This window comes from Eptesicus fuscus, chromosome 10 (assembly GCF_027574615.1).
Source record: "Eptesicus fuscus isolate TK198812 chromosome 10, DD_ASM_mEF_20220401, whole genome shotgun sequence".
In the NCBI taxonomy this organism is placed as follows: Eukaryota; Metazoa; Chordata; class Mammalia; order Chiroptera; family Vespertilionidae; genus Eptesicus; species Eptesicus fuscus.
Genome location: NC_072482.1, coordinates 53,752,731 through 53,774,290, shown reverse-complemented (window position 1 = coordinate 53,774,290; position 21,560 = coordinate 53,752,731). Strand labels below are relative to the sequence as shown.

The following is a 21,560-nucleotide window of genomic DNA, read 5'->3' as shown; positions in this document are numbered from 1 at the left end:
AAAACATGAGGGTGGGTGCAGAGGAATGTGTTAAATAGCACAATGGGGGCACAGTCAGGCAAAAGGCAGATTCAGAATGTGGGAAATTATAAGGAACAAATGACCTGGTTTCTTCAACAAATAAAAGTGATGAGGGGCGGAGAGGGTGGAAGGAGAAGGAACATTACAAATGCGAAAGGACTTTAGAAACATGAATCAAAGCATTCTGTTTAGACCCCAACCCAAACAAATTTAACTGTAAAAAGACATTTTTAAGATGACTGGAGAAATTCCAACATAGACTGGATATTAGATGATGTGAGGGAATAACTCTCAATTCTTCCGGGTGTAAGGTATTAAGACATAATGCTTGAAACTTAAAATACTTAAGCAAAAGCAAATGACGTGAGATTGGTAAAACATCAAGAGGCTCATTTTATCATTCTTTATAATTGGGGGAGTTCTGGAACACTTGCAGAGTAAATGTTCTCCGTTGGTTTGGTTTGGTTTGGTTGGTATGGTCTGGTCTTTACAGAAATTACAGGACAGCCTTAATAACTTTATTAGGTAGTCATATCCCTCATCATCGACTTTTTAAAGGCCTGTTTTAATTCAGAAGATCCAGCTAATGAAAAGAGGCCGTTCTCTGCACAAACCATAGAGAAGGTAAACCAGCAACTCAGCCAGGTGGTTCAGGAACTGGCAGCACCGAACAGGGTAGGGAGGGTTGTGTGAAATCTCAGGACCTTCCACAGCTGGCTTGACAAAGACAACGAGCCAAAGTTCCCCACCCGGAGCCCAGACCTGCTGGCTGGTTTCCCACTCTTCCCTGCCAGCTGGCTCCCAGGGTCGACGAGCCTATGCCCCCACTCCCAGGAGCAGAGGGCAGGGAAAAAGAGGCAGCTCTACTTGCAGATGGAGCCGACCATCTCTGAGCCAGCTGTCCTCCTAGGGCCCCATGCAGGAGGCCCAGAGGGCTGATGGCCCATCACGTGCAGGCCATCCTGGGAACGTTCCCGGCCATGGCACCAGTCACTCTCCACCCGGCAGTGAACAATCGCACTGGACCCAGCAGAGTTATCAAATTATTTCATTTTTTAAAAGAACGTGTAAATTGGGAAAAATACGAGTGTGGGCTGCGTACTAGATATTAAGGAATTGTTAACTTTGCTTCATGTGACTATGAGACTACGGTTACGGAGGAAAATATTCTTGATTTTAAACTATTAAGGGTAATATATCATGACAACAATAATGTACCTTAAAATACTTCAGCAATGAAAAATAGCAAAATGTTAACAATTACTAAATAATGTTGGAGTTAGACTTCCTTAATTAAAATAAAAAAAGGGCAATGTAGTACACATGAAAACATGCATAAGCCCAGCACAACTACTTTCATGTTTTGCATATTACTTTCCAGTCTTTTTTATTAATTTATCTTTATTGTTGAAAGTATTACAGATGTCCCCCTTTTTTTTCCCCCATTGACCCCCTCCATCCCACACCCACCTACCCCCAGGCCTTCACCACACTATTGTCTGTGTCCATGGACTATGCATGTAAGTTCCCCGGTTAATCTCTCTCCTCTACACCCTCACCCCGCCTTCCCTCTGATTACTTTCCAGTCTTTATCTAAACAAATACATATTCTTTAGTATCTGTAATCATAATAGACAATTATTTTTATTCAGCTTTCCTTATTTACTATTTTCATAAAGAGTTTTCTACTCCTTTATTTTAATAATTATTTTAACATTACTTCATAGTATGCCATAATATTGATGCTCCCTAAATAAAAGCCATACCTTAATTTTGAAGTTAGTTTCCTTTTTTTTTTCCCATAGGATTTAATGCTGCAATGAAAAACCATGTGCATATAGCTGCTAAATTGTTTCTCGGGAATAAGTCCTTAGAAATATGAGTTCTGAGCACAAGTATATTAATTTCAGAACATTACTAGCATTTTCTTACATTTTAATCTAATTTTTTATATTTATATTTAAGGATATCTTAATGTGCATATCTTTGATTTCTATGAGAAGGAACATGTTTGCACATCTTTGTTTACCAGCAACTTGGTTAATTCTTTTTATTTGCCATTTAGTTACTAAAATCACAAAGCTTTCTCATAAATATTAATGAGTTATCTGTATATTGCTATTACCTTCTGTTATATAATTATCCTTGTTTTATTTTACCTGAGTTTTGTTTCTGTAAGGATATAACAGACATTTTTGTTATTTATATATAGGTTGTCCCAAAAAAATGTATCTACAAACTTTGATAAATTATAAAGGCAGTGTTTATTAAAATACATTTCATTTTCAAAATTGAGCTACCAGCTGTTAAAGTGTGCATATGTTTTTTGGGACAGCCTGTATTCAAATGCATCAGTCTCCCCACCCCTTTTTAGGCCATATTTATCAACAAAATAGAACCCGCCCCCCATGACCTAAAGTGCATTTGCCAATAGCCCACTGACACAGTGTGATAGTACTGAACACTTTGTAACTATCTTATCATTAATATACTTGACTCCTCATTCTCTCACACTCCTACTCACAAAATCCTGTCAAAGTTACCTAACAGATATTTAACTCTATCCTCTCCTCCCCATCCCTAGTACCACTGTCCCTCATCATCTGTCAGCGGAAATGCTGAAATGCACTGCCTCCTAACTGATCTCCCTGCCTCCAAAAAACCAGTCCTCGTGCCATGCAAACTATCCATGGATGCCAGCTTACACCTTCCAGTGCCCCCCCTTTTATGGTCCCTGCACAACTCCCCAGTCTCTCAGAAACATTTAGCCAACATGCTGTGCATGTTTGCCTTGTGCTAAGCACTTTGTAAAGATTACTTAAATTAACTCTCTCAAGAAGACTTTAAATGTAATGCTGTTGTTGTTCCCATTGTACAGATGAGGAGACTGAGGTGTATAGAGGTTAAGTTATTTGACCAAGTTCCCACGGCTAGAATGATGCAGAGCCAGGATACCTAGCTCTAAAGCCCTCTTAACCACTGCGCCACCTGAAAATACCTGCACCCCACCTCAGAGATGGACCCTCATCTCAGCAATACCTCCTGCCTGACTGACACTCTGCCCCGGAGCAACACTGCACTGCCTGGAACTTCTCACATACATCCATGCTGCTTCTCTACTCAGTTTCTTCATTCATTCTATCCTGTCTCTTGGAAATGTCCTTCCATCTCTTTACCCTAGACTTAGGTTATTCCTACCTATTTTTTAAGACTTGGCACAGGTATCACCTCCTCTGGGAAGTCTTTTTTTTTTTCTATTTAACTCCTTCCCCACCCTCATCCTCTTCTCTCTCTGATTGAGGAGGTATCCTTCTGTACTTATTTCCATCATTATACCTAGCACATCATGTTATCAGTTTTGTTCCTCTGTTTGCCTCTTGCACTGGGCCATGAGCAGCTTGAGGCCATCTTAACCATCCTGTGTCCCTAGTCAGTACAATGCCTGGCATGTAACAGGCTCTTAGTGCTTCATCAGAGAGTTCAGAAGAATGAGAAACTCAGAGTGTTTAATCAATTAATTCTGGAATACTTGTTGAATACTTATGTCTAAAGCTTTATACCTGAGATATTTTAAAGGAAAATGACATAATCCATGCCCAATATATGCATTTAACAAAATAAGTATCATGAACCATCTGCTGTGGAAATTCAGAGAAGGAAAAGACCACCTTGGACTGGGACACTCAGGGAAGGCTACCAAGAAGAGGGGAAATTTTAAGTGGGGGTTGAAAGATGAATTAGGCTCAGAAAGGAAAACTCTGTGCATACCAATCACCAAAGTCTAATGTATGAGCAAATCTCTAGGCTGGGACCATGTCTAACAATAAAAGGAAAGCTGAGAAGTTTATCTCCTTCCTCTTGCTCCTGAGCTCCATCTGATTAGCCATGCCCTTCTCTGAATACAAGGTGCCAAATTCAAGTTTTATTCCGGGACATTTACTCTCTCAGTGATGAGCAGCTCACCTTAACTCTTAGACCATTTCCAGAAAATCATGGAAATGCTTCTAAATAAATTAAAAACCTAGAGATTGTTAGATCATGAGATACACTAATAATGACAAAATGTCAGAAACACGTGCAGCCCCATGTAATGAATTCAACAACTATCCTAAGGTCACAGAGGTCTTCCTACAAAATACATGCCATTCTATTTACATCAAACACAGAAAACTCATTTACAAGTGAATGTCATTTTCATCTCTGTTCCATGGCCAAGTGCATCTCATTTGCATTCATTTGTTTCCCTATTAGAGTGCTCAGCACTATTTTACAGCTGGTGCAAGTTATGCTCTGTACCTGCTACTTACCATAGGCCCACACTCCAGTCATCCAGTTACACGTCTGAATCATAATCCCAAAACTGGGTTTAGATAAGGTACTTTTAAATAATACACATCGCCCTAACCGGTTTGGCTCAGTGGATAGAGCGTCGGCCTGTGGACTGAGGGGTCCCGGGTTCAATTCTGGTCAAGGGCATGTACCTTGGTTGCGGGCACATCCCCAGTAGGGGGTGTGCAGGAGGCAGCTGATCAATGTTTCTCTCTCATTGATGTTTCTAACTATCTCTCCCTCTCTCTTCCTCTCTGTAAAAAAAAAAAACAATAAAATATATTTTAAAAATAATAATAATAATAATACACATCATAAGGAAATCAAAATTTGATGCTAATGTTGATAGAAGAGGACTTTACAAGTTCAAGTGCCTCTGCACACAGCACACATTTTCCATGTTAGGCTAACATTCGGATTTCCATGTTGCCAGGCATGGGGAAGTAAAGTTCTACGGCTAAGGTCTCCCATGTATTCTTCACCAGTTTTCCAAAAGAACAAAAAGAATGGGATAGAGGCTCCATTTTCATCTCCCTGTTGCAGAATATGGTCAAGAGCTAAAGACTCTGAGATCTGCAACTACGGAGAGCAAGCACAGTCAGTCAGTTGTCCATCTCCTGGAGGTTGGTCTGGTTCTGACACTCCTGTGGCCAGCTCAGAGTTTTCACTAACCACCTCCCCACTGCAATCAGAGCAATGACACCTGAAAATACCTGCACCCCACCTACAAAATCACTTAGCACAAGTTGTTCGTTGAAGCATTCTTTATAGAAAACAACCCAAATATCTACCAAGAGAAAAATTGGTTAATCTATGTATGTCTACACAATAGAAGACTATGCAGCAGTAAATGAAAATAGAAACGAGGAAGTTCCCTTTAGACTGTTCTGGAAAGACCACCAGGATAGATAATTTTACATATATCCATTCCTGAGTGTTTATACTGACAAAAAAAAAAAAAAACAAAACACTGTGATACTAAAACAAGTGGTTACAAAGTACAGATCCAGATTTTGTAGGTTCTGACACTCATAGGATTTGGTGGGGGTAACCACTTTTAAAAAAAGAATACAAAATTAGGTACAGATCTTGCAAGGAACTCATTCCAGGGAGTTTCATAACAAAGCTATCTCTGGTCATTGCCTCTGGGTGGATGGAGTGTATAGAAATGAGATATTGAATTAATACTCCTAAATATAAATTTATTTATACATTTATCTTTGAACAGGTGAGCATATTACCTATTTAAAAAGAAATTTAACTTTATTTTTTTAAATGCCAGGTTCTAGCTGCTCAAGGTCTCACTCCTTCTCCACCCCCTTTCATTCTATCTCAACCTTCTTATTCTAATTTGGTTTCATTCTGCTGCCTGGTATGGACTGGGATTCTACCACAGCCTGGCTCTTTCCACATGATAATGTGCCTGGTATTCCATTGTGATTTTGCCTTTGTATTTCTCTCTTCCTGATCACCCTCAGCTCTACCATCAGCAGAGCAGTTTTAGGCCAACCCAATATCACCCTGTACCTTGCCTGGCCCAGACTCCCAGGAATCCAGTCTGCTGCATGAGAGAAAAAAGTTTGAAACTTAACTGAACTATACCACAGGTGATCAGTCCCAAAGAAGGCTAGGAGACTGGGAAATGTTTTAGGTCCTAGTTTGGCAATTAGGTGATTCTCTGGCAACAGAATCCAACTGTCATACCTTTCATTCTAGGATTGTTAGGACCACAGGTGGGTCATTCTAGACTCACCCTTATATACATATCATTGTGTTTAATAAGATCAAGCCAGGCTATACTGACCTGAACTCAGCCTTATAGAGAGTTACCAGAATTCCAATAATTTCAAGTACCTAACAAGCCAAAATGAACTCTACCTCTGATTCAGCTGAAAAAGTCTCAGAATCCATTGATTTTTCAGCTCAGCTCATCTTTGTCCTTTAAAACTGGATCTAGCTGTAAAAAATGCAAACTGAATTTCTGAACACTTCCTATATCAGATGACAATGTTTTAAAGAGAACATATAGCAGCATTTTGAGAGTGAGGCTGTGGAGTCAACAGGCTTAGGAATTAATCTTGGAAATATTTCTAGCTAGCTGTGCAATGTAAACCTTATTTCCTTCCCTGTAAAATAGGTTGTTGTAAAGATTAAATAGATAATGGAGATTTAATTAAATGAGTGCTGTCAAGGAAACCTCAAGGCAAAGCTATTTTTTCTCAATTTAGGAGGAGAATATTGGCCAATGTGAATATCATGAAGTCCCAAACTACCAATTCAAGACAATAATAAACAAATTGATTTTGGAAACAAAATAGGGCACAGTATATGTACAAACCCCTGTAACTGGCAAAGCCAGTTCTCTGAGACCACATTTCAGCATGTTAGCTTTAAATAATCAAAAAAGCATGCGCGTGTGTGAGGGTGTGTGTGTGTGTGTGTGTGTGTGTGTGTGTGTGTGTGTGTCACCTAATGTATTTTCTTTTCTCTACATCTTCCTGGTTGCTAAGGCATTTCTTTCTTCAGCTTTCTGAATAGCACAAATAAGCTTATAAAATGTGACATCCTCCATTGACTCATTTCTCATTGAATTGACTTGTAGCATACCTGAAAGCATTTTGTTGCTCACAGATGTGTTCTGCTATGGTCCAATGCACTCAAGTGAGCTTAAACCTGACCTGGTCATGTCTCCATTTACCTTAAGGTGATAATTCAGGAATCAACTGCTCAGTGTCAAGTATGAAAGCTCATCTTTCTGCCTGTTGTCAGGGATTTTTTTTTTTTAAGGATTACAAACTATCTTTGACCTTCACTACGTTCTTATGTAAAGCTATTGCATCTGTCTTCACTGTATCTCCTGTCACATAAGACATTTCCACTTGAGGCTTTCTGCACAAATCACTGGAATTGAGTGTTTCCCATTCAAATGTAACTTGCCATGGAACGTTGGAATTTAAATAGTTCTCTACTTAAAGTAACTTTCAGGAACATTACTGTACTGCCAACATTAAGAATAGAAAATGTGTTGCCCTGGCTGGTTTGCTCAGTGGATAGAGTGTCAACCTGTGAACTGAAGGGTCCCTGGTTCAATTCTGGTCAAGGGCACATGCCCAGGTTTCAGGATGGATCTCTAGTAGGGGGTGTGTAGGAGGCAGCCAATCAATGATTCTCTCTCATCATTGATGTTTCTATCTCTCTCTCTCTCTCCCTCTCTGAAATCAATAAAAATTTAAAAATTTAAAAAAGAGTTTTAAAAAAAGAATGGGAAGTGTGTTTTTGCAGCCATTTCCTACAATACTGAATTATGCAAAAGCATATGTGTGTAGAAAAAAAGTGGAGAATACTCATGATATTTGGATATCTAACATTTTGTTGTTGTTAATCATCACCTGAGGATATTTTCCCATTAATTTTTTAGAGATAGTGGAAGGGAGGGGGAAGAGACAGAGAGAGAGAAAAACATCAAAGTGAGAGAGCCCACGTGGGCTGGGGATCAAGCCTGCAACGGAGGTACCCGGCCTTCACCAGGATGGAAGCTGGGACCCTACAATCTGCAGGCCAACGCTCTTTCCACTGAGATAAACCGCCTAGGACTCTAATATATTTTTAATAAAAGTTCCTCATTCTACATAAAAATGGCCCTCTTAACCTGTTTGTGAATACCAAAAATCTGTCTTGATGCTATCACTTTTATAGTCTTTGATAACTTGCGCTTTAGTTTTTACCTACTTGCATAAAAAAAAGCTAAAATTTAAACAATTAAAACAAATTGTACTTGAAATAAAATCAGTGTCTTCAAAGGGTTCACACGCATATATTCAGTCCACCCAATCTCGGTCCCTTTTCTGAAGGGACCCCGCTCGGATGGTTTGCAAGCCAAAGGCATTAACAAGTTGTCTGTCTACAACCAGTTACACCTCATTTGAATTAAACTACAATCGCAGATGACAGAAGCGCTCCTTTCATCTTTTGTAGGAAGGTCACCCAGCCCAGAGCGAGCGCCACGCTCCTTCTGGAACTAAATAGGGCGGGCCCCGCCTCTGGTGAGTGCTCCCCTTCACAGCACACACCTGGGTGGCCAAGGGTCAAGTCTGGCTTACCCACGGCGCCAGCGCCTCTGCCCCCTTCCCTTTGGGGAAGCAGCAGATGGCCCGGGCACGCTGCACTGGTGTCGCAGCTCCGCGCCAGAGCAGGGCAAAGGCACTTTAAACAAGGACTAGCTGGGCGCGGGGTGGGGAGTGGGGGGCGGGGGGCGGGGAGGAGGGCGGTGTCCTGGTCTCCCTCCTCGGCCGGGCTCCGGACTGTACACTTAAACACCGGGGGGCTCCCAAATCTCTGCCCCAACCCAGCCCCCCAAAACCCCTGTTCCGAGGGAGAGCCAAGCTGTGGCCCGGGAGAGCCCTACAGGACTGGGTGACACCGTAGCAGGAGCCCAAACGCGACGCCGCCACTGGGCTAGGGGTTCCCAAGGGGCAGCGCAGCTCAGACCTTTGCACCGGGCAGCCGCCCCCTCCGTAGCAACCCTGGCTCCAAAAGATGAGTCAGTGAGATCTTTCGGACCAAAGAGGCGCGGCCCATCACCGCCCTCTCCGCTCTGGGACCCCAGCACCCGCACCCCCAAAGCTCCTGAGCCGCAGCTCTAACCTGGAGCCCCGCGCCACGCGCCTCCTTGCCTTAGAGTCTGGGCAAGTGATGGCACAGACCAGCTTTCCCCAGAGGAGAAGCTGGAGGAACTGCAGCGCTCGCCACGCGCTCCGCTCTCCGCTGGGCTCCGGAGAGGTGTGCGGGCGCTCACCTCCGCTGCGCTTTCCTGTTGAAACTCTTCGCTCTCAGCGCCGCCGAGCATTTCAAAAATTAGTGAAAACCGATGAAGAGCATTCTTCTTCCGGTTCACTTAATCGCTGCGAACCAATTGAATCCGTGCCTGAGGTCAAAATAGAAAGATAGCCTGGTAAGGGATCTGGAAAAGTTTCTCTCTAGCAAAAGTATGAAAGGGCTTCACTTACTGTAATGGATGTGAGCTTATCCTGGACTGGAAATAAACCAAAGGGAGAGGAGGGTCCTTGCAAAAAGATGTTAACGCTTCTATAAAAGGGGGGAAACCTTTATCTTGTTCCTTGATATCCTCAAAATGAAATCACAGAGTTGCTAGAGTTATTTTATTTTATTACTTATTGATGAGGGAGAGATGAGATGAGATGAGATGAGATGAGATGAGATGAGATGAGATGAGATGAGATGAGATGAGATGAGATGAGAAGAGAAATCGGTCTGTTGTCGCACTTATTTATGCACTCGTTGCTTGTTGCTTGTATGTGCAACCTGGGATCCAAACCACAACCTTGGAGTATGGGACCACTTTCTCACCAACTGAGCTAACCTTAGCTAGGGCAGCTAGCATTTGGAGTATAGCTCCTGGGCCCATAAGATTATAATGGTTTATAATTTTTTAAAAAAAAAACTTGTTTGGATGTTAAAAGAAAAAGCTGGACCCTTCCCGGTGTTAAATTTACTGCTAGCTCTGAGTGGTTTGAATAGGGAGGGGGGGGAGCCAGAGAGCCCTCCCCCTCCACACACACACCAGCCTCTCTGCACAAACTCACTTCTCTTCCCTCCATTTCTCTTCTCTTCTTCATCTCCTCCCCCCTCTTCATTTTATAACCTGTGTCTCTTCCAATCTCTACTCCCCCATTCTCTTCTTTCCCTCTCTTCCCTCTCCTCTTTCTCCTGATGTCTACTCTCCCTGCATTGTTTGAGAGCTTAATATGTGTCAGGCTTGATTCTAAGCAGTTTACCTGCATTAACTCATTCACTCTTCACACTGACCCTGTTGTTTATTCTCACCAGCTTTACAGATGAGACCATTGAAGCAATAGACAGATTGGCCCAAGAAGTCAAGTGAGAAAGTGGTGGAGGCAAGCCTATAACTCACCTCTATCTGATTTATTTTAACATCCAAATTAGCCAGGCCCAAACAATCTACAGTCTCTCACTTCTAAAAGGCATGAATCCCTTTTTAAAAATCTTTTGGTACAAAATATTCCGTTAAAATCTCAGAAATTTCGCCCTAGCTGGTTTGGCTCAGTGGATAGAGTGTCGGCCTGCGGACTCAAGGGTCCCGGGTTCGATTCTGGTCAAGGGCATGTACCTTGGTTGCAGGCACATCCCCAGTAGGAGGTGTGCTGGAGGCAGCTGATCGATGTTTCTCTCTCTCATCGGTGTTTCTGGCTCTCTCCCTCTCCCTTCCTATCTGTACAAAATCAATAAAATATATTTTTAATAAAATAAAATCTCAGAAATTTCTAGTGGCTTTAGCATAAACTCTCAAAGTTATTTGTGGTCACCAGGATGAGAAGTGTTGAGAATTGGGGGTGGGAGTGAAGAAAAGGGGATAGGAGATGACAGAAATGATCTGAGAAACACTAATTCAACTGAACCATTTGAACAAGTTATATTGTTACTGATTTTATATCACTGATTTGACTTTTGCAATTGAAATAAGTAATTGCATTACTGATGTGGGAGTGCGCACATCTATGGACCTACAGGTTATCTGACACAACCTATGGAGAATTACAAATGACTTGTGATTAAGAGTCTTTTAAATCTATGTTCAATTTTTATTTTTTATAACATACAAATATCAATTTATAAAGGGGAAAACAGAAGGCTAGAGGGTGTTTGTTTGTTTTATTAAATCTTCATCCATCTAAATGTATTTCCTTTCACTAAACTATTTTTAATGTGTTTCTTCAAAGTCTATTTCCACACAACGAGAGTTATAGGACTTAGTACTAAGCTAGGAAATGGGAAAAGAAAACATGATTTTCATAACTGATAAAAACTTTTCCTGTGCTCACTTCAGCAGCACATATACTAAAATTGGAATGGTACAGAGAAGATTAGCATGCCCTCTGCACAAGGATGACACACAAACTCGTGAAGCATTAAAAAAAATGTTCCTATGTTGCAAATCCGGGCAGCCTTTCCCACTTTCCCTGATGCCTAACACGATCTGACTTCAGAAAAGTTTTCCAATATTTCTCTGTGAGGGTAGATTTGGTTTTAAGTAATGATTGCTTCAAAGGGCAGGATCATGATACTAAGCAGGTGGTGAGAAGCCCTGGTCCCTGGAGCTCAGGCTGAACAGACAGATGCTGGGGTTCGCCTCCACTTCTGTGTGGCGGGGCCATCACTGAAACTGGAGGGACAAGCCCACAATAATCATCTGTGGAGAAGAAAGAATTGCAAATAGCATAAGGACCTGGAACAAGATAGGTCCTCAATAAATGTCATATTATTGACACCATATGTTAATCCACATATTTTTGTTTCTCTTTAGGCTTCCTTTTACAAAGGAAAACATTTTCTGGTAGGTTGACACGCACACACGTGCACACATGCACACTCATTTCCAGCAAAAGTTTTCTCACCACCAAGTCAGATACCCTCCCCCCAATCCATGCCTCCTGCTGTGATGAGTCAGAAAAAGTCCCTGTCAGCCACCCAATGACTGAGCCCATGTTCCCAACTGAGAGATAGTAGAGTGCTGCCCTACTCTGGATTCCAAAAATATAGGGCATTTTTAACTGACTTAAATCATCAGGGAGCATATTCAGAACCTCTCATGACTTATTAGAATCTTCCCACCACCCTCTGGGAAGAGCACTGCAGACTGGGCTCTTAGTATACATCCTGCCCTTAGCTGAGGGAATGACAAATCCTACACTTCCTATACAACTGCAGAGCAATCCTCCCCCAGTGTATGAAGAGGGGGTGGGAGGGGGGAGAAAGAGGAGAGAGTACTTTCCAATTTTAACTCACAGAATTATATAATGGATAGCCTTCCATTAGCTAGCAATAATTTTATGCCCTTAGATAAAGGCACTGCTTCTAACTTTGCTGTTCTAATATACCTTGAAGAGTATAGTTTCGCTTCTGTAAAATAGGACCTTTGCCACAGCATGAGATTATTGGAAGGGGTACATGGGGGAAAAGAAACCTACATAGAGCAAATAGATTAGCACCTCCAATAAAAATAGATCCTCCTCCATTAGTATTTGTTGTATGACTATTAAAGTATGTGAATCATAAAAGCAAGTTTCCTTTTGTTTGTTTTGTTTTGTTTTGTTTTGCTTCTCAATGAAAGTTCTGTCAAAATGGTACATAACAAAAAATAATGATTCAACAGTTTTGTAATTCTTTTTGACAAGAAATGTGGGTTTCTTGAAGGTCCTTCCCATAAACATAAAGATGTTTAACATGATTAAAAATGGTTTCAGGAAACAATTTTCCTGCTTGCTATCTGGGAGCCTGTGAAATGCACATATTGAAAATGGTATATTTCCCTATTACAACACTACTTAACATTGATTCTATGAATAATCAAAGTATTCAAGTGTTGTACGATTTGTTTAATTATGGCGTCTCTTTGAAAATTGTCTGCAACCTAAACTATTTCTTTAAAGAATCTGCTGAAATCATGTGAACAACTCTCATTTGTATCTTTATTTTTATTAAAGATTGCACAAACTTGAACCAAGACAAAATACTGAATCCACTGTACATCATTCATTACAAAACAACATACATCACATTTGTACTCTACCAAATAGGAGATTTTTCTTTAAAATTATACATTGCATGCTCTTAAATGCATGCTTTAGATTTTTACATTTGTCATTATTCTCTTATAAATAATTGCAACTTTACCAATTTGTACACCTGCTACCAATATATATTCAATGCGCCAAGAAGTTTTTGACAAGAACAGATGAAATGGAAACAAGTTGTATGGATGCCACATCTATGCAATTGTTACTACTCTTTTACCTATGCAGTGAAATGCTAATACACACACAAAACGTCGTTTCAAAGGGCACAGAAAACAAAAACAATTTTAAAATACGTGGCAGTTAAAATCGGCGCCCTCAAGGATGCAGTGACTTTCACTTTAATGCGACCCTAAACCTCGAGAGCAATTGGCCTGGGCAGAGTCCAGAGGCCTGGAGCGCGCCGGGACCCAGCCCCGAAGGCTGCCCAGGAGGCCAGATTTCTTTAAGCCACCTCTCAACCTTTGAAAAAAACGACTTTGTCAACCAGGTCCTGCTTCTCACCACCAGGAGTTCTTCTCCCCCCAAAAGAGAACCCCCACTTCTCTCCGTCCACTATCCCAACACACACTTTTCCCCGGAAGACTGGTTAGGAGACGCGCTCACCGCCACCCCCAGCCTCAGGGTCGCTCTGGTCGTCCGCGAAGCAGACGTCCACGTCGCTGTCGTTGTCGCTCTTGGACTCCCCAAGGTCCAGGGGGTAGTCCGGCTCCGCGCCCGGACCGTCGCCCGCCTTGGCGAGCAGGTTCTGGCTGGGGTGGCGGGACTTGACGTGGCGCTCCAGGTCCCGGCGGCGCACCAGCACCTTGCCGCAGAACTCGCAGCGGTAGGGCGTGTTGCCTTCGGCGTGCAGCCGGATGTGCTTGTTGAGGTTGCTGGGGTCGCCGAAGGGCCGCAGGCACACTTTGCACTTGAGCGGCTTGTAGCCGGTGTGCGTCCGCATGTGGATCTTGAGCCCGTACTTGCGCGAGTACAGCTTGCCGCAGTAGAGGCACAGGTGGCCTGTCTTGGGCTTGCCCGCGCCGCCTCCCCCGCTGCCGCCACCCCCCGCGCCACCCGACGCCACTACGGCGGGTGGCAGTGTCCCCACGTCCAGGCGGCCGCGGCCTTTCCCAGCCGCCATCTCGGAGAGCTGGTGCGTGTGCATGGCGATCTCCCGGTCGATGCTGGCCAGGGAGCCCAGCTCGGCGGGGCTGAGGGTGGCCGCCGCTGCTGCGGGCCCGCTGAAGTAGGAGAGGGACTCCGGATACTTGAGCAGCCCACCGAAGTGCAGTTTGAGCGGGTAATAAGCGGCAGCGGCCGGCGAGCCATACAGTAGCTCCCCGTTGTAGACCGTAAAGGCGGGCATGACGGCGGGCAGGTGGCTGCACTCGCTCCCGGGGAAGGCTTTGAGCCCGCTCGCGCCGAGGGCCGGCAGCGCGCAGCGCTCGAGGTGCACGCCAGCCGCCGGGGGCAGCTGCGCGCATCTGGCTCCCGGCAGCGCGGTGGCGGCGGGCGGGGCGCGCTCCACGTGCTTGAAGGCAGACGCCTCTTCCGGAGGTCCGGGGAGCAGAGGGATGCGCAGGGCCTCGGAACAGGGCAAACCAGGCGGGGGCGGCAGCGGCGGGTCCCCCGCGAGCAGGCACTTCGGGTGGTGGTGGTGGTGGTGGTGAGCGTGGTGGTGATGGTGATGGCCCAAACCTACCGCCGCCGGGTTCTCCCTGCTTCCCGGGCGCCCTCCCGCCCGTCCCCCTCCCAGCAGACCAGCCCCGGATTTGCCACCGCCCTCCTCCCGGTAGGCGTCGCCCAGGGCGGCGGCGGTCCTGGCCAAACTGGCCGGCTTGAAAGCCGAGCGCACGCCCGGGTAGAAGGCCAGGCCGCCGCCCCCCGCTGGGGAGCCTCCCATGATGCCCAGGAAGTGGCCTTGTCCCCGGGCGGCCCCGCTCGTGTCCAGGGCGCGGTCCGGGTGCTCCTTGCTCTTTTTGGACGGCCCCCACTTGGCGGGGGTCGGGGAGGTGACCGAGAGCGCAGAAGTGGCCTCGCGCTTGATGCTCTCCCTCGCGCCGCAGGCCGGGATAGGCGGCGGTGCCTGCGGATGGGGCCGCAGAGTGCCCGCCATGGCGGCCCCGACGAAGTCGGGCACTGGGTGTTTCGGAGGGAGGCAAAGGCCATCTGCGGCGGGGCCCGCGCCCTGGCGAGGCGCGTGCTCCTGGTGCAGGTAGGCGCGGCCTGCGCTGCTACTGAGCACGCAGTGGAAACGTAGGTGCGCCTTAAGGCTGTTGGGGTATCTGAACGTCCTCCAGCAATACCAGCAAATGTAGCGCTCCTCCCCTGGGCGAGAAAGAGTAGAAAAGCGACCCTGTGAGAGGCGAATCAGTAAGATAGAAAGCGCCAGAGCACCCAAGGCAAAACCCAGCTTTTGACCAGCATTATGGGAGGGAAGCAGTAGTCTTGGGTCCCCGGAAATAATTGAGTTCAGTAGCCTCACTAGAGCAAGGTCCCCGAGAAACCCTAAATGGCCAACTTTGTCGTCATCTTCATCCTCTGGAACTACTTAGAGGCCAAGAGAGGTGATCTGGGCGGTTCCAACGAAGACTCTCTCCGGGCCATCCGGGCCATCGGAGCAAATCTTCGTTGGGAGAGCAGAGCCCAGGCAGACTGGCCAGGGAAGAGACGGAGCAGAGAGCAGCTGTTGCTTTAAATCAAGTGTTGAGGCTGTGCTGTGCCTGGGCCCATCTGTTGGCGTTTGCAGAATAGGTGGCGTATGTCAAGGAGTTTGGATAAACTAAACAAAGGACAATCTAATGGTCGTGAGCGCCTCATTACCAGGCGAGACAATATCCTGTATGTATGGGCCATATGTAATCATCCCTTTTCATAGAACAATGTCTTTTATGTCCACTCCCCACCCTTTTCACCCCCTCCCAGCCTTAAACACTTTGCCTGAGGTTTTCCTGGAGCGTGACCAAGTGAAGGACCACATAGGGACTATGATTCACTATTCTTCTAAATTATTTGTATCTTTATTTCCTCTTTAACCCCACTTAATTTGATGGGAGAAAGAAAAAGTCCCATGTCCTGATGTTCTAAAAACTGAAGGGTAATGTTGCATTATGTTGTCGGTTTTTTAATTAATTAATTCCTAGATAGCTGCACAAATCCAAGCTTAGTAAAGTCTTTTAATACGTGCACAATTGTCTACTAGGATCTGTGTACATATTCCGTTGTCAAATATTTTTTGTGTTTAATATTATGAACATTAGCTGTTTTTTATTTTATCGCAGGGCCTGTGAACACAATCAAGAGATACATGTATGAAACAGATTCTGACCCCATGGTGGAAGTTAATATTCATTCAAAAAGGTCATGTGTTACCTCTGTGAAGAGAGCAGTGATTTGCAATTGGGTGTCTTTTTAAATGTTATTGGTAATAACATTTATTGATGATACTGAAGGGAAGGATTGATGTGAAAAGAAAGTTAGCTGAGCCACAAGGAAGTATACAAAGTAAATGTCAGTCTCATTAAATGTAATGGAAGAGCTAAATTTTCCCTCCATGCAGTTAAGAAGCACAACTTTCTAAAACATTACTACAAAACAGCAATGGGAAAAAAATTGTAGATCTTCCTCCCTTCGTGTATTTTACTTCTGGCTTTGCCTAAAGCAAGTAGTAACCCCCAGATAACTAAAGTGAAAATTCAAGTAAGAAGCAGTTTATTCCAGCTGAAGCCACAGGGAGAGCAGAAAGGAAAAGGGAGTGGAGGGGGGAGATTTGCCTATCAGATCCTATCCCAATTGGATAGGATAAAGACTTGGATAAGATTATTTCAATATTTCTGTTACCTTGTATTGAACAACCATGTAAAATAAATCTTGAAGGAAAGAGAGAAGAGACCTGGGTTCTCTTGGTAAGTATGTTGATTTAGTCTTTCTAACTAACTCCCTTCTCTCAAGTTCAGAACCTCCCTCTCCTCACCACTTTTTAAAGGAGTTTTCAGAGGCTGCCCAGAATGACTCAGCTCAATGCAAAGCCAAGTAGGCTTTGTTCCTAAAACAAAGGGTCAGTATTTTCTTTAATCTTACTATGGAATTGAAATTCACTAGAATTAGTGAATATTGGACGAATAGCAGCATCCCTACTTATTTCTTCCTCTTTTTAAGACATAAGCAAATGTATGTTTTCAGTTTCAATATATTTCTTTTTCAGTTGATCCTAACCAACTGACATGTTCTCTGGACTCCAACTTATGCCAAAAGTATCAAACATACTTCATAAGTGACCTCACCTGCTCTCCTTCATGTAACCCTAAGGTTGTCAAGATTTCAAGCATCTCAAAGGTGGGAAGTCAGGATTCAAAATAACCCATACATTCGCCCAAAGGAACATGGTGTCTGTTTTGACATCTGTTACTATATGACATTTGTAAGCTCTATTGGCTGAAATGAAAGCATGAGGTCCAACACTCAAACAAGTTGCCTTTATCCTATTTTAGGGTGCCCAAGGAAGGCTGTTCTGTGCAGAAATGCATGGCCCCTAGAGGCCAGTAGCCCTCAGAATTGGTCTGTAGTTGCAGATTTTTAAGTTCTCCACTATAGGGCTTTGGTCATGTTTCTCTTTTACAGGAAGAAGTTGACAAGAGAATTTAATATAATGTGATGCAAGTAACAAACTACTTGAGAATAATTTTTATGAATACTGTACATACAAATTTACCCACAAAAAAATCAATACAATTAATTTACAGAAGACAGATACTCTGAAGTGAAACAATTCATTGTTTGAATGAACTTATTCTGCCTTGTTCATGAAGTGTTTCTTAATTCCCACATTCAGATTCATTTCTTTAACACTATAAAGATACGAGACTGAACAGACAATTCAGGAGGAAAGCATGCTAAAATATTTCACAGCATGTATCATGGTGACTTTAAATATTAACTGTGTCTTTAGGGAAAATTACAGATAAACAATTGGCAAGGGAAAAAGTCATGGAAGCATTAAAAGGGAGTTTTTGGATCTTAACTACTTTAGCACATCCCAGCTTTTTCCACAGGAAGTGTTCTTCAGTGTTTGGGGAAAGTTTTGAAATGTTTTCTCTTTAGTTACTGCACCTTAATTTGCATAAATCCACTCTTGGCTTTGGAAGGAATCAAATAAATCTGAGAAGAAACTGGGATACATCCCAAATTCGATTTAAGTAGGGAGAGGAAAGTGCATAAATACCATTTAAATGGAAGGGCCTCAGTATCTGCCAACTGACCAGCTGTAAGTACCGTAATGCTTCTAAAATGCTGCAGAAGTACATTATTCTCCTTCAAACGGGGGAGAGAAGAGATGCCTTCCACCTTCTAAGAGCATTCCAGGTTTGTGTGCTTTCTGGAGCTCTTGATGTGATCACCCTAATAATATGTCACAGCTTCTTTATTGATTCTTGTTTGTTTGTTTGTTTGTTTGTTTGACCCTTATCCGAGGATATGTTTCCATTGATTTTTAGAGAGAGTGGAAGGAAGGTGGAGAGAGAAACATCATGTGAGAGACACATGGATTGGTTGCCTTCTGCATGCGCCCAACCAGGGCCAGGGATTGAGCCTGCAACTGAGGTGCCTGTGCTCTTGATCGGAATCGAACCCGGGACCCTACAGTCTGAGGGTGGATAATCTATCTGCTGAGCCGAACCAACTGGGGCTACTGGTTCTTAATGGAGTAAACAATTGTCTTTTTGGATATGCAATAGGAAAAGATGATCCCCATGAAGTTCATATTTTACACAAAGCAAGAGAAAGGCTTTTCAAGTCTGGGGAGGGTTCCCAAAGACCGGGGAGGGCTGGACTCTGGCCCACCCGGTCTGTCCTAAAGGCCCTCTCAGAGGCATACCTTTCTCGTCGTGTGTCGGAGTTGCAATCGTGGGGATGTCAAACCACTGAGCCAAAGAGTTGGAATACCACACGGTCAGCTCCTCCCCGGGCTGGACGTCTCTCAGCGCTCGGTAGAAGATCTGGGACGCAAGGAACAGGACAGCTTGCTGTCATTTCCTAGGTAATTGGTCAAAAAGACAACTGGCAGGAAAGGTTCGAATCCCGGCTCAGACGCTGTGTGACCTTGGAAAAACTATTGGACCTCTCTGCGTCTCACCTCCCTCATTCTTCAATCGGGAAAATGATAGTATCTACCTGGGACAGTTAAGTGAGAGTTGGAGCTAAAGCGCTTTGCCCTTAATATTGATGGCGGTCAGGTAGATAGAATTGGCAGTGGGAAGCCCACAGTACCTGTCCTCCGGGTAAGTCTGCAATAGCTTCCAGAGTCTGTTCCTGGGGGTTCCTGGCTGCCCGGATTAACCCTATCCACTCCAGAGGGGAGCCCCCCGATTCGTCCACCAGCTCCCCTCTCACCATGCGCACCTGCAACACAAGCAGTGGAGGTTCTTCCCCGCGCCACAGCCAGGCCCACAGCCCAGAAGGAGAGTTCATCCCCACCCCACCCGGTTCAGGAACTGGGTTGTGTTCGCTTTGGCCAGATCGCTGGGGGCTGCTGGGAGGAGGGTAATTACTTAGGACCTTTGCTTGGGGGAGGAAGGAGGAGGGGAGGCTGTCTAGTATAACAGTCCCCCCTCCCGCCCCACCTTGGCAACACTAGGGGTGAGCACATACCAAGACACCCCCACCCCCACGCTAGCTCTCCCTCTCGTGGTTCTGAGAGCAGCCCAACTATCAGGGTAGTGATGTTAGGAAGTCAGGGTCCCCCGGCCCCTCTCAATCCAGCCCACCCCCATTCTCCCTGCACTGCACGGAGGTGCCGGCGACCCAAGCAGCGAAAATGTTTGAACAGAGAGGCTAACCGTTTACAAGCAACTAAAGCGCGTTTAAAGGCGTAGTGCGCTGCAAAGGCGGCTTTAGACTGCGGAGGAGAGGACGCCTGGGTGGGCAGCCAGATGCGCGTCCCGCTGGCGGAGCACCTGAGAAATTTCTTACAGGGAAGCTCCAGGCAGCGGCAAGCCAACGCTAGGGTCCTGTCCCGTCCCACCCCACCCCCACACACCCCCACCGCCACCACCTTCATTTCCAGGGGGCTGTTCTCAGAACTACGCTGGCTGGGACGCCTGGGGGCGGGCAGTGGCCTTGAAAACCCCTCTCTGGTCAGCTTTTGCGATGTTGATCGGGGAGTGAAAGCTGGCGGGTTCGCCTGGACGCCTCCCAGTTGTGACCCTGGGCTCTCAGAGCCCGGCTGCAGGCCCCCGACCCCGGCGCCCCGCGCGGTGGGCGCTCGGAGCCCGCGTCAAAGCTAACCCTCCACCCGTTTACGCCAAACCCACAAGCAGACATCCGCGGGAAGAGAAATGTGGGGAGGGTCTGGGAACTGACATTTTTTCGGAGATGAGATTAAATTATGCTAAGGTAAATTTAAGCCTCAAATAAGCATATTGAAGGAAAGAGGTATCAAAAGTCCTCAACGCCCTGAGCGTTGTAAAGCGGTAAAAAGGAGCATCTGCGGAAAGAGGCCGGGGACATCCGCGCCCTTGCTGAGACCCCAGAGCTGCGGGCAACCACGGGTTCCGAGTGGTCCCGGCAAGGGCACGCAAAAAGCCCCTTGCCCCCACCCGGGGCTGTCTCCTCTCAGCCACGTCCTCTACCTTCAGCCCGGCCCACGTTCAGCTCTCAGTTAATGCGACTTTCGGGCAATCATCTGAGTCCCCTTCCACCTGGCGTAGTTAGCAGGTAACGAACCACTCCATCACCCCCTTCTTATCTACCCGCTTCCGAGGCCAGGGGAAAGGGAGGCGAAGGACAAGGGTCCAAGGTCAGAATGGCTAATACCTTTTTCTTGGGCCCGGGTTCCCTGCGGTCTGACAGGTACTTGCCCAGCTTGAAAGTTCCCGGCACCGGCCCCAGGCGCAGGCCGGCCGGGATGCAGCAATCGGCACTCACGCTGGCGGCCGGGGCGCGGGCCGCTCCGTGCATCGCTGCCGCCGCGCCCCGTCAGGCGCTCGGGCGCTCCGGGTCCTCCTCGGGGCTCGAGTGACAGAGCCCGAGTCGCGCGCGAGCCGGGGAGCAGCGCCCCGACGTGCGTCCTCCGCCCCCGGAGTGACGCTGCGGGGCCCGCACCGCGCCTTTTCAATCGGGGCGGGCGCCTTTTGGCACCGCCGGCGCGAGGGCGCGGAGTTTGGTGAGAGAGTTGCGCTGCGGAGCAGCTGCAGAGTCCCACCCGAGAGGGTCACATGGAGTGGTTCCCTCAGCCTCCTGCATAATCGAGCCCTCTGAATGGCTGGCGCACAATGGTCCAGGCGACCTTCCCATTCCTAAAAATCCAATTTGTCAAGGGCGAAGAAAAGGCGCTGGTGAATCAAAGGTCCGGCGGGACCATTAATCCTCAGCATGGGGTATTGTCCTCGAGACAGTTACGATATTTTAAGTGACAAATCCACTGTATAATTTCTCCATAAATTTTGCTTCCTTTTATTGTTCGCCGACAAACCAGTTTTGGGAAATAAGTGACTACTTTAAGTCTACTTGGCTGATTCCTTTGAGCCTGGGTCTACTTCAAAGATTTTTAATTCTCTCCCCTTGGCTTTATTGTAAAGGAGATTAAACAAAGAGATGGGGACTGTTTGGAGGACTTGTTAA

The 21,560-nt window shown here is 45.7% G+C and overlaps 1 protein-coding gene and 1 non-coding gene across 2 annotated transcripts; one reads left to right on the top strand and one right to left on the bottom strand.

The window, feature by feature from the left end:
• The first annotated feature begins 11,202 nt into the window (after nucleotides 1-11,202).
• Nucleotides 11,203-11,309, top strand: LOC114231243 (U6 spliceosomal RNA). The gene has a single exon (XR_003617209.2). It is a non-coding gene; the product is annotated as a U6 spliceosomal RNA (small nuclear RNA).
• A 2,242-nt stretch (nucleotides 11,310-13,551) lies between these two features.
• On the bottom strand, nucleotides 13,552-20,897 carry PRDM13 (PR/SET domain 13). Its single transcript, XM_008139927.2, has 4 exons — nucleotides 20,754-20,897; nucleotides 19,209-19,340; nucleotides 18,817-18,937; nucleotides 13,552-15,272 (listed from the first exon to the last, which is right to left on the bottom strand). The coding sequence occupies exons 1-4, from the start codon at nucleotides 20,895-20,897 to the stop codon at nucleotides 13,552-13,554; spliced, it is 2,118 nt and encodes a 705-aa protein (XP_008138149.2).
• Nucleotides 20,898-21,560: the final 663 nt, after the last annotated feature.

What these genes read in the sequence shown, in the direction of transcription:
- PRDM13 (XM_008139927.2), bottom strand. Translation starts at nt 20,897, where the DNA reads ATGCACGGAGCGGCCCGCGCCCCGGCCGCCAGCGTGAGTGCCGATTGC. An exon ending in AACCCGGGCCCAAGAAAAAG is followed by an intron (nt 19,341 to 20,753) that starts GTATTAGCCATT and finishes CTTGTGTTGCAG; the next exon opens with GTGCGCATGGTGAGAGGGGA. An exon ending in TCCGACACACGACGAGAAAG is followed by an intron (nt 15,273 to 18,816) that starts GTATGCCTCTGA and finishes TTTCTCGCCCAG; the next exon opens with GGGAGGAGCGCTACATTTGC.